The 13601-nt window shown below is 35.7% G+C and overlaps 1 protein-coding gene across 2 annotated transcripts in view; it reads right to left on the bottom strand.

Moving 5' to 3' along the window:
* hrg (poly(A) polymerase hiiragi) overlaps positions 1–13601 on the bottom strand; it is a 374011-nt gene that overhangs the window by 237710 nt on the left and 122700 nt on the right. For both annotated transcript variants that reach the window (XM_090407503.1, XM_090407502.1), the window contains exon 5: positions 4707–4816. In XM_090407503.1, coding sequence (XP_090263629.1) covers positions 4707–4816 — 110 coding nt within the window. The remainder of the gene's footprint in view (positions 1–4706; positions 4817–13601) is intronic.

The following is a 13601-nucleotide window of genomic DNA, read 5'->3' as shown; positions in this document are numbered from 1 at the left end:
CCAAAACTTCGCTCCATACTAAGTAGACCTAATGTGAAACATCTCCCTATTCAGTATCCAGGAGCCTACAAGATTTTGTGTGAATGTGGCAAACAATATTACGGCCAGACAGCTAAATCCATCCTTTTACGTATGGAAGAACACTAAAGAGACATATCCTACAATAGGACCAGGGCCAGAGCTCTCTCTAGTCTCGTTCTCTTCTCTATTAACTTGGATGAAGGCTGCCAATATCTCACAGACTGGCCGCAAACTTCTGATATCCATGTGTGTTATGATGAACGCGAAGAAAGATTATCGAATCTAGAGAAATATCCCTCGATTCATCCCATATTAACAACAGCCTTAGCTACAATCTTTCTGATGCACACATTGCCACTGTCCAGTATTGGCGCACTCGTGACAGCTCATGCATGTAGTCAACTTCAATTGGAACTCCAGCACACATTCCTGTCTTAAAATGTACTATTGTTTTTTATACTAGATCTGTTGATGTAATTTTATCATGTCTCTGTTATTTTATATAATTCTTTGCCCATGATACCTGAAGAAGTTGATTTATTCAATGAAACTAGTAGTATCTTAACATTAAATTATTCTTTTTCATTCTCGGTATATAGTCATTCAAACTAATTTTTTATAACATTATCTACCGAGTAAATATGAATGATAATATATATATATATATATATATAAAGATAACCCAAAATTTGAAACGTTTTTGTGTCACGTTTTTTGTCTCCGGCTTACCAGCCCAGAACTCTAGGGGTTGGGCGCCGTAGGCACCTGAGGGGCCCCCCAGGTGCCTATGGCATTAATATGATACACCATATGCAACCTGTGACTAATCTTACATTTTGCCTGTGATTAAATCTTAACTGTGACTAATCTTACATTTTGCAACATTAAATTGAAAATCATTATCCTTTGTACACAATTCCAATTTATTTAAATCATTCTGCAGGATATCTACATCATCTTTATCAACCATTGCTCTCACCAGTTTTGCATTATCAGCAAACTGAATATTCCCTCTTAAATCTTTCCCTATGTCACAACCAAACAAACAACTGTGACCCTAGTAACGAACTCTGAGGTAAGGTACTCCACTAGTCACCATCATTCTCCTAGATTCAACCCCACCATATACTACTCTCTGGTGTCTGTCCATCAACCTCCCTCATCCATTCCAATTTGCTCCAGTTTTTGTAATAGTTTTCCATGTGGTATTTGTCAAATGCCTTGGCAAAGTCTAACAGTATCATAGTATAATCATTACCTTTATCCAATTCTGCTGTCACTTTATTATAAAATGTCAACATTACTAAAACAGAACCTATCCTTTACGAAAGCCATGCTGCCCACCATAGAATTTGCATCCCTATCCACCAGCTGTTGTATTTTACCTTTCCAACTTTTCCAATACTTTAATAACCACTCCGAATATATTAATTGGTCTGTAGTTTCCTACCTCTATCTTGGATCCACCTTTGTGAATCTTACATTTTGCAACATTAAATTGACAATCATTATTCTTTGTCCACAAATCGAATTTATTTAAATCATCCTGCAGAATTTATGAATTTATTTACATCACCTTTATCAACTATTGCTCTCCCCAGTTTTGCATTATCAGCAAACTGAATATTCCCTCTTAATCACACTCCACATGGAGTCAGCAGGCTAATTGTGGGAGGTTCACTCAACCAACAACATATTTATCATGTTGAACCTTAAAGTCCTTAATACTGCCTGCATTCATAACATATTCCAGTAACGTGCTTCATTTACCCACAATTCCCTCTTTCCACCCCTTGGAACCCTGTCAGAGCAGAGATTTAGATTGAACAACTTCAGAGGCAATGTCAATTCTCTTGCACATTTACATAGTACACAAGCTGATATGCCATCCAGTCCCACTGCTGTGTTCACATTCATATTTTTTAATATGCTGAACACCTCCTGTTCATCTACCTTAATGTTGATATGCAACTGTGTAACATCAGCAACTGCAATATCACCACATGGATGATACACCTTTGCAAAATTATCACTCAACAACTCAACTACTTCTTTTGGTTCAGTCATCTTCCTACCATGAGCACTGTTTACTTGCTACATAACAAAAAAAAAAAAAAAAAACTCTTTTGGGTTTACTTTGGCCTGTTTGGCTAATTCTCTCTCATAGTCTGATTTGGCCTTACTTACCGTACTAGTCACCCTTCTTGCTAGCACTTTGTACTGCTCGTGAGTATGTTGATCACTTTTTTTTTAATTTCCTCCACAATGTTTTCTTTTTTTTTTGTAGTTCTTGCTTTATATCATTACTCATCCACTAATTCCAACTTGTTTTATCCTCCTGACCTTGGGTATGCAGTCTGATAGTCAGAGATTGCTACTCTCAAGCAATCTCTGGCCACTTGCCATGCACTACTGACATTCTTTCCTTGTAGCTTCTCAAGCCATGGCACTGTTCCAAGATGACTCCTGAGTCTCTCATAATCACTAGCCTTGTAATTGTACATAAACTTCTTGACAGAGAACTCCATGTGTTTGGCAACTTCCCAGAACAAGACCATATGGTCACTCTCCCCAATTGGAGGCAGAGTGTCTACCTTAGTTATGGATACATCTTCTAATGCTATTATCAGATCCAATACCTTCAAACCCCCCTTTCCTCCCTCCAATCAATGTCCCCATAGTTAATGTCTCCCATAATAATCATTCGGCCTACACTATTTGTGCTAATCTGCCGACACATGGATCCACCGCTACATACCTGAGTCCAAGTAGCAGTCAAAATAGTAGACAATGCCGAGTGAAAGAGCACTGAAAAAAGCAAAGACCATTTTGTCAGCTGGAAAGGTGATGGCCACTGTTTTTTGGATTTTCCAAGGAATTATCATGACAGACTATTTGGAATCACCCATTTTCAAGGATTTTATGGATAAAAGTTATCAGTATGAGTGTTTCCTAACCAGTATGGAGATGTGGAAATTTAGAGTGCTGTGTTGAGTATTTATTTTAGAAGCTAAAAAAAATGAATGAATATCATCTGAATCAATTTTTAAAATAATTTAAATTAATAAAAGAAATTAATATAAAACTCTTATAATAGCTGCTCAAACAGCCTGCTTTCTACTTGGATACATTTCAATGTGTTTTCGCAAATGCTGATTATCTCTAATGCAATCCACAAAATTTGCATGAAATGCATTCTTATTGTTAATCTTTTTTTTTTTTTTGCGTATACTAATAATTAAGCAAGTTTTTACTTAACTTCTAAATCCAGGTTTCTGCTTCACATCCTTCCCATAAAAATAAACACACACACACACCAATCTTCAGCAAATCCAGGTCCCAGTATTACAGCCGATATAGTGAGTGTAGCCTAAGGCAAGGCTTAGAATTTGCACTTCACTTTAATAGGTCCCACTTTCAATAGACCAAATGAAACCTCTTTGGGATTCCCTCACTGCAGATTCGATATGAGGTAGCGACTCGCCTTCTATGGGACTACTTAAGTATCCTCATGAGATGATCCGAGAAACCTTGCATACACAGCTTAGGAACATGAATTAGACAATTCAATGCAATGTACAATACAGGTTAGAAGTCATACTAAACAAATTCACCACTTATGAATCTACTGTACTATTTTTTATTTATGGCTGTTCCTATTAGTATTTGTTCTCAGCTAGTTTGTCTGAAGGATAAAAAAAAATCCTATCCCTAAACGACATCCAAGATATCCTTATCTTCTGTGTTCATGTCACCATTATCATCTTTGATTCCTTTTACAGTACCCTTTTCTCCATTTCTAGGGTGTGTGTGAATAGCCTCCAGAACATTTTGCCATATTTCTGATATTTATCTTCAATGTCCTCACTGAATTTCCCATGACTTTAGTTACTTTTACACTTAGCTACGTTCACAGAAAGTTTTCAATAGATTAAAAGGTTAATATATTTTGAGCTCAGATAGGATGTGAATGAATTATCTTTTTTTTTATCTTTGTTTCCATTGTTAAAGTTAAATTCAGAATGTTGTATATTTCTTTTTATTTATGTGTCATAGAATTATTAAGCTGGGTTTTTTTTTGTTGTTCTTTTTTTTTTTTAAATATATGGAAGTGTGAAGATTCTTAACTTGCTTAACTGTTATGAAAGTTAAGATTGATTTTTAAGAAATAGGAGAGTATTATCATAGGAATATGCATATATGATAAACTTGGAGACCTTCACATCATCTTTAAGGAATGCTGAGAACAACCAGGGCTTCTGACCTAATGTCCAATCCTCACCTTCATGTGGAGCACTCCATTAGTAGGTATTTACTGAATACTGAACAAACAAGGATGAGCTGGCAATCTGGGACTAAATCAATGTAACTGCATTCTCTATTGGCTCAAGCCACAAAAAAAGCATAATCGTACACTTCAATTTCAGCTTATTTTTTTTACAAGGCTGTAAAAGATCTATATAAAAAATCATGTACAATTAGATCAAGTGAGCATTATTCTTATCAGCACTCCTTTCAGTATGTTACAAAAATTTGGATTATTGCATATTACATGGGTTACAGACAGACAACAAAAAAGTAAAGCAAACTTCTTTACATAGATACTAAACAGATGATAGAAAATGCCAAAATATTTAGAAAGGCTATATGAAATAACACTAATAAATTGAGCTTTGGTGAGTTACCCTTAGATCTTTAACTTCAGGTTGCTGCTTTAATAATTCAACATAACTACCAAAGAAATCTGATCGATCAACATGTCTTGGGGCTACACAGAGAGTATCAATATCAGCACCTGAAAAAGACCAGAAATTGCAAATACAGCATACATAAAAAAACTGGACAATAATGTGACCATATCTCCACATTTGCATTAAAGTATAATTTACAATCTGCCACTGTTTGGATCATATATGTTAGTAAGCAGAAATAATAGATTCTGAGATGAGGAAATAAAACATCAAAGAATTAAGTGTATTAAGTACTTTATTGAGTTCAAAATTAAGTACTTTATTTATTGAAAGTAAATATATGAGAACAACTACTGCTTTACGGTTGCTTTCAAAAATACTCTACAATAGGTAAAGAGCATTAGCTAAGAGATTACAACTACACCACAAAACAGATTTATCACCAGACAAGTGCAGTGGAGGGGAGGGGGGTACAAATAGAATTTTTTTTTGTATGAATTTCATAAAAAAACTTTCCAAGGTAATATGATCTTCATTAAATCAACAATAAAGAAAGTATAAGAAATCCTTTGGAATATAATAATTACTAGGAAATTCACAAAATAGTGCAATAAAAAAATACTGATCACTGAATTTGAATATTCCCAGTGATTAGAGTTCATCTCCCATCAATTACTTTCCTTCTAATTTTTAGGTCCACAAATGTTCATCTCCACATTACAGGAAACCATCATCATCAAATTCCTATTATATATATATATATCCTTGAGACAGGGGATACAGGATAATTACAATAGTACTACAAGAAAAAGTTACACCATTACTAACTTCCAATCAACAATTTTCATCCAAATTAATCTGTTATTTGTCAAGATCCCAATATTATCAGATCTTATATTCATCTTTTAAGGCACTCTTTACTGTATCAATCAATCTACATCTTGGTCTTCATCCGAGTCTTTCTCCTGCCAACCTGGAAAAGAACACTTGTTTTGCCAATCTTTCCTCTTCCTTTCTGTTTAACTGATCATACCACCTGAGATTAGACCTGCCAACACATTCCTGAATGATAACAATCGCAATCGATATGAATATATTAGGAAGCCAAATTTCCTAATATCTTTATTTTTAATGTGATACTACCATTCATGCCACTGGTTCGCTCCACTAAACTTTCTCAGAACTCTCATATCTGAGGTCTCCAGTCGTTGATCAAGTGCTTTATTTATAACTCAGCTCTCAAATCTATAAGTTAAAAATGGTTTGACACAGTCTTGTATAAGCTAATTTAGTGTTTTGACTAACTTCTCTCTTATTCCATATAAACTTATTCAGCTAACTTCCGACCATACCAGCTTCACTAACTCTGTTGTCCATTTCCATATTAAATTTGTCATCTTTACTAAAAATTGTGAATAAATAGCTGAATTCTCGTGGAAAAGCTTAGACGTTAGTTATACATTAAAATAAATTTTAATATACTTCAATATTTCGTCAACATCACGTTGCCATTTTAATGAACTTAAGAACAAGACACGTGCATGCAGGCACAACAAACAGTAAGTGAGGAAGAAGCAGGAAGCTATTATTTCTCCTAAAGTCCTGATGGTGCCCCTAGCGGGCAATGTTGGTATTCTTGGGCGAGTGGGCTGAAGGTCTTCTGATGTAGGTTTCCCAAATTTGAGGCAGTCTCATGCAGCCAAATTTGTTAAGGATTGGATTGTTTCTCAGGGCCGAAGCTGATTCCATGAAAAGCCTTTCATATTTGTATTTACTATGGTGTATTATCGTGGCTTTCTTCCACCGTATTCTATGGCAGGTATCCAGGGCATGGTCAGAAAGACCAGAGTGGCTGTATTGGTGAAACCGGATGTAGTCCTTGTGTTCTGAAATTCTGATATTTGCTGTCCTGCCTGTTTGGCCAAAGTAGGACAGCTTACAGCTGCAAGAGACCTGGTATACACCAGGTAGGTCTGGGAGAGGGGGGGGGGGGGCTTTAGTAGAGCGGATAAGGAATGCCAATTTTTTATATGGTCTGTAACAAGAAGTTAAGTCATGTTTTTTTAGAATTTTTGTAATTTTTTTCCGAGGTGCCTCGGATTTAGGGTATGGTGATGGATTTGGAGTAATCCTTAGCTAGTTTCAATATTTTTTGGATTTGGGTGGGGGGGGGGGGGTAGCCATTCGCTGAGAAAGTGTTGAGAATGTGGTTTAGTTCTGTGGTTAGGATATTGTCATTTGAACAGATAAGTTTAGCCCTGTTGTGTAGTGTCTTAATGACTCCATATTGTTGCGAGGAAGGGTGGTGGGATTGTTGGTGAATGTATCTGCCTGTATGGGTGGGTTTTCTATAGACTGAGAAAACCAAGGTTCCATCAGGCTGGCAGGTGATTAGTGTGAAGTGTTGACGTTGGAATTAATTTTTAATTCCAACGTCAACTAGTAAAATAATTTTACTAGTTCACAGCCAACTTCAAAGCCAGCATAGAAAACCTTACACTCAAATACACTGACATAATGGTCAGTTTTGATGTCTCCTCCTTATTCACAAATGTCCCACTCAAAGAATCCTCAGAGCTAATCCAAGCTAAATTTCCTCCCGATATCACAGCCCTATTTCAGTTCACAATGAACTCAGGCTATTTTGTTTGGCAAGGAAAATTCTACAAACAAATATAGAGGGGATAGCCATGGGTTCTTCGCTCTCCCCACCCTTGGCCAACTTTTATATGGAGACTTTTGAAGAGAAAGCCTTAAACTCTGCCCCTCAAAAACCAACCATTTGGCTTTGCTACGATGATGATGTGTTTGCTATTTGGACAAATGGCCTGGATACACTCCTCTCCTTCTTAACACACTTAAACAACCAACACCCTAGGATCAAGTTCACCCTAGAAAAAGAGAAAAACAATAGCCTCTCCTTCCTAGACACACTAGTCACCCGTCAACCTGATGGAACCTTGGTTTTCTCTGTCCATAGAAAACCCACCCATACAGGCAGATACATTCATCAGCAATCCTACCACTCCTCCTCGCAACAATATGGAGTCATTAAGACACTACACAACAGGGCTAAACTTACCTGTTCAAATCACAGTGCCCTAACCACAGAACTAAACCACATTCTCAACACTTTCTCAGCCAATGGCTATCCCCCACCCCAAAAAAATCGAAAAAATAGTGAAACCAGTAATCCCCCCCCCCCACCCCAGAACAAGGATTACTCTAAATCCATCATCATACCCTATATCCAAGGCACCTCAGAAAAAATTACAAAAATCCTAAAAAAACATGACTTAACTTCTTGTTACAGATCATATAAAAAATTGGCATCCCTTATCCACTCTACTAAAGACCAACCTCCCCACCCCAGACTTACCTGGTGTATACCAGGTCCCTTGCAGCTGTAAGCTGTTCTACTTTGGCCAAACAGGCAGGACAGCAAATATCAGAATTTCAGAACACAAGGACTACATCCGGTTTCACCGATACAGCCACTCTGGTCTTGCTGACCATGTGCTGGATACCTGCCATAGAATACAGTGGAAGAAAGCCACGATAATACACCGTAGTAAATACAAATATGAAAGGCTTTTCATGGAATCAGCTTCAGCCCTAAGAAACAATCCAAACCTCAACAAATTTGGCTTCATGAGACTGCCTCAAATTTGGGAAACCTATATCAGAAGACCTTCAGCCCAATCGCCCAAGAATACCAACACTGCCCGCTAGGGGGCACCATCAGGACTTTAGGAGAAATAATGGCCTCCTGCTTCTTCCTCACTTACTGTTTGTTGTGCCTGTATGCACGTGTCTTGTTCTTAAGTTTCTTGAAAATGGCAACGTGACGTTGCCGAAATATTGAAGTATATTAAAATTTATTTTAATGTATATCCTAGTTGACGTTGTAATTTCCTTAAATTATTTAGTAAAAATAAATAGCTGAAATGTTTACTTGTTCTATAGGTTTTCAATTCAGGATACAATTGAGGTTTTCAATGTTTATGCCTATTTTCAGTGTCTTAATCTGTTTATTGCTAATTTTCATACTAAATTTATTTCAACAGTTATTCAATTTAGTCAGAGAATCTTGCAGGGTTGTGCTGGATTTATTCAGAAGTATAACATCTGCAGAAAATAAACAGCTAAGATACATCGTCAATTTTGTATATTATATCTGATATAAGTAGTATTAGATCAGATATAATACCATTTTCCTCCATAATGTGATCCACACAAATAATGAATAACAGTGAAGACAATGTGCACCCTTATTGCACACCTGATATTTTCCTGTATCTTTTTTCAATTCTAGTTGTTGACTTACATACAGCTTAGAGACTGTATTATTTGATATAATGTATCATTTACACCATATAACTGTAATGTTTTGAAGAGTTTTTCTCTTGGCACCTTGTTATATGCCTTCCAGATCAACAAAACGTAAATACAAATCCTTGTCATATTCCCAAGATTTCTGAACTATCTGTCTTAAAGTAAAAAACCTGATACTAACAACCTCTATTTGGCCTGAATCCAGCTTGTTCTTCGGCAAGCTTCCTTTCCACAACTTTTTTTTAGCAATTTCTCAAGTATACTTGCATAAATCTTACCAGAACATTCAGTAGGGAAATTACCTATGTAATTCTCACATTGTTTTATATGTCTGTTTATAGATGGGCTATGAGAGTTCTGCTTCAATCAACTGGAATTTGACCCTCTGACCAGGCCTTCTGAATTATACAATGCAGCCACTATAAAACTATTATACCACCATTTATGAGCATTTCTGGTCAAATTTCATCTAGTCCAGCTGCCTTTCCACATTTTAGATTTTTGATGACTTTTTCTACTTTAAGTATGGATATGTAGTCAGAATACATTCAAAATGGGAGTTTTCGACCATCATGCTGACACTGCTTATTTCATTTAGCAGTCTACCTTCAGTTTTCATGTTACCTTCTCTGATTTCTTTTATGGTACTTTTTCCTACATTTTTAAGCTTTTTCAATAGCTTCCAGAATATTTTGCCACCTTTCTTTATTTTCTTTGTTCTTACCAAAGTCTTCCCATAACTTTTGTTTAGCTAGTTTAACAAAGTGCTTTGCTTTCTTACATTTTTCTCTGTATTCTCTAAGAGCACAAGCTGACTTTCTTACCAGGAACTTTCAATATGCTTGCTTCTTTTCCTTTACTGCCTCTTTAACTTCCTGAATCCAACATGGAAGTTCTGATTTTTCTATCCTTACCGATAACCTCACCACATTATCTCCCTGGCTGAATCGATCAATATTTTCTTCAGGATTTGCCGCTGAATCTCAAAAGGTTGGTTCTTGTTTTCAAACTCTTTCTTTTTTTCTTGAATGATGTTTGTGTATTTGGATTTACAATTCACCTCTGAAAGCTGTTCAACCTTGATTCATTTTAAAACTTTCTTACACACTCTTCTTTTCAATATGAAATTCAATCTTATCCTGCTCAAAACTAAATAGTGAAACTAAATAATAACCAAAAGAAAAACAGAATAGAAAATACAGAAATAGCAGTCTCTTGAAAAGAAGCATATCCTGCAAATTGACAAAGCCGTGATAATAGACATACAGGAAAATTAAACAATGCTTAGAATATCGAAAACAATATCCATAAAAAAAACGTTCACTGACCCAATATAATTTCAGAGAGTTGGAAGCTCCAAAACATAAAAATCAGGTCACCACTCTGACCAATAGAAAGCAACACATATACACCCAAGACAAAAACACCAAGCAGACATGACATAGCCTCCACTTTTCCCACAAGCTCCGAAGGAGACACACAGTTGAAACAACTCACACCCTGTTACTCCCACCCTTAATCTTGTTTCATCATATTCTATCCTTCTGCTTTCCCCATAAAATTTCTCTTTCACCTTCTTCCCAAACAATTCACTGCCAACCCTTAAAACCCAGATTTTTAAGTGTCTTACCTGCAATTCTCCCACATCTCTATATCTCCACATTTCCAACCCCCCTCCCTTCCTTTCAGTCAATAAGATGACAACCAGGAACATCCTACAATGTCCAAAATTATTCTTTCCTTATATTCTTCACATATCTATATCTTTAAAACATCAATAATGCCTTAAAAATTGAGTAAAAAGCCATCATAAAAGGGATATACTCCTAAACAAAAATAGGCAAAATAGCCATGAAAATTAATATGTATTCAGAGGAGTAACATGGAAAATTTTCCAGAAATAATATCTAAATAGTGATCACTTCCTATTTCAAATCCTCTATATACTCTTGTATCCTGAACCAGTGAGAAAACATCATTATCAACTACAACATAGTCAATAATACTTTTCTCCAATTTCCCAAAACATATCTATATATCTATTAATCATTTCCTTAGTGCTGAATACTATAGCTACTCCCTCTTTTCCCTAATTGTTATTGCCTGAATATAACATTTTGTATTTGTCCCTTATGTTGAACCGGTACTTATCCAATTCTTCTGCTAGTTCTATTTCTTTTTCATTGATGCTTCTTGTTGATAGCACCAATCTTGAACTCTGTTCATGTTGAGTTGGGACGTGTTCTAGGATTTGTTGAAACAAATCCCAAAACACTTTCCTGTGGCATACTTATGCTTCATTAATAAAATGAACAGATTCATGTAGGCTAGATATCAAGAAGAGATGAGAATCCTATTTGTGTTATTCCTGAATAGTAGGAAACTTGTAGTCCTTTGGGGGGGGGGGGAGAGAAATAGGAGGTTGGTTACATAGATATTTGGACTTGAAAGATAATAAGTAGGTTTGAAGTTGGACTGTTAATGGGTATCTGGCAGCTGCTCAGAGGAAAGATACTAGTTCGGCAAAGTCAGCACCTGTAAAAATACCTACAGAAAATGCTTAGGGCAGAAACTATAAGGAGGTATTGGAGTGAGCCTGACTTAATTTTAATAATCATTTGTATCTGTGTGTGTGTGATCACTCAATCATTAATGTTGATAATACTAGCTACACTAGAGAAATATTAGATGTTAAATCTTTTATATTTCTAATAAGCTGTTTCTATCATCATCAATTTCCTGATATATATACCTTCAAAGGATGGATACTATGATGCACAATTAAGCTTATGATTATAATTACTGATTCCCTGTCATGAGTTTCCCTCCAAATTAGTCTATATCACTGTTGGCACTCCAGTATTGTCAGATCTTATATTTCTGCCTTCTAGGTTACTTCTGACAACATTGATCAACTTAAATGTTGGTCTTCCTATGGATCTTTTCCCTGTCATTTTAGCATGAGACATCAGTTTTGCTAACCTTTCAGTTTCTGTTTTCTATTTTGTCTTGTATATATAGTTTCTTTACTGTGTTTCTAATGATTTTATTTCTTTAAAATAAAAGAGAGATTATAATCTGAAATTTGATTTGGATGGTATAAAGTTTTGTTTAAGGGGATTTTTGGTATACAAATCCAAATATGAAAATAATTTTAGATTGAGTAGATTTGAAATTTGTACAGAAGAGAAATAAGGACTGGAGGGAGAAAGCATACGAAGTTTTAGTAAGCAGGGGACACTATGGATGTTCTCTTATGAGAGTTAGTTGAACATGTGCGAGTATTAGGGCATTATGTTTTGGTAATTTTTCAATGTACAGCATCTGAGAATTAACTATTATGTGCAGTAGGTGAAAAAGAAACTTTCTATGCCACTTCAAGAGCTTACACAAACATTCAATAGAACTACTCAGTATGTCTATTATAACTGACCAGAAATTACAGTCTTGTTTTAATCCTACACCCAAGCATAAGCAACTTCACAAATAGCCCACTTATATGTAGAGGCTGTTGACTTCATATCAGTTGCCTTAGCATCCAATAATGCAAAAACATTATAGATGTAGGATTGCTACCCAGACCTATTTCATTCTAATGAGGTCTCATCAGTTGGGAACAGTCTGGGTAGCAATCCTTATCATAATGTTATGTTTTGCATTGTCAGATGCTATGGCAATTTATCTAGTCAACCACTTCTATGCACAAGCAGATGGGTCATGAAATTAGTTCATGCTTATGCTTGGATATAGGATTAAAACAAGATTATAATTCATTTGTTTAATATATACAGGGTGGTTCAAAATTCCACATACAAACTTTTAGGATGGATAGAGAACATCAAAATCAACCATATTCACATAGGAAAGCATAACCAGAAACTCCATCCGAAAGTGATAGGTGACTCTGTTCGCCAGCGCTCCAGGTGAGCAATTGGGGCTTCCTCATTCAAGCTTTCGATGTCGTACGAAGAACATGCGATGTTTTACGAACGCTGAGATAACAGACATGCACCTCGTTAACAATATTATGTATCCAACTACTATTGAACTGTTCAGTTACGCCTAATAAAGTTTTTTTACACTACTTACTGCCTTGTGTTATTTCTGCATCTTTGTGTCCCTGTTAATACCATCCGGTGGCGTTTCTGGTCATGCTTTCCTAAGTGAATATGGCTGATTTTGATGTTCTCTACCTCCCCTCAAAGTTTATACGTGGAATTTTGAATGGTTTAATTTATCAATTAATTGTAACCAAATCTGCACAGAGTGGAGGACAATGTGTTAGTTTTAAGATACTGTATAAAACAATAATGAAGGAGAATGCTATATTTGGTTGGTATATTTGAATTACTCAAAGGCGTAAAAATTTGGAAGAAGAGGATGAGACTAATCTCCTTCGACTACATTACTTTTTCTCATTGTAAATATGGGAAAAGGTATCTATAACCTACTGGGCAAATTGGGAAAAAAAAGTTATAAATTTATTGAAAATTACATATCAAAAAGTTGTCTATATTATATATAAAAAACTTGCCTACCATGTCAGTTTGCACT

Source organism: Typopeltis vanoorti, chromosome 17, assembly GCF_054136105.1.
Source record: "Typopeltis vanoorti isolate ZY-2024b chromosome 17, IOZ_Tvanoo_1.0, whole genome shotgun sequence".
Lineage (NCBI taxonomy): Eukaryota > Metazoa > Arthropoda > Arachnida > Uropygi > Thelyphonidae > Typopeltis > Typopeltis vanoorti.
This window is presented reverse-complemented; position numbering and strand designations above follow the sequence as displayed.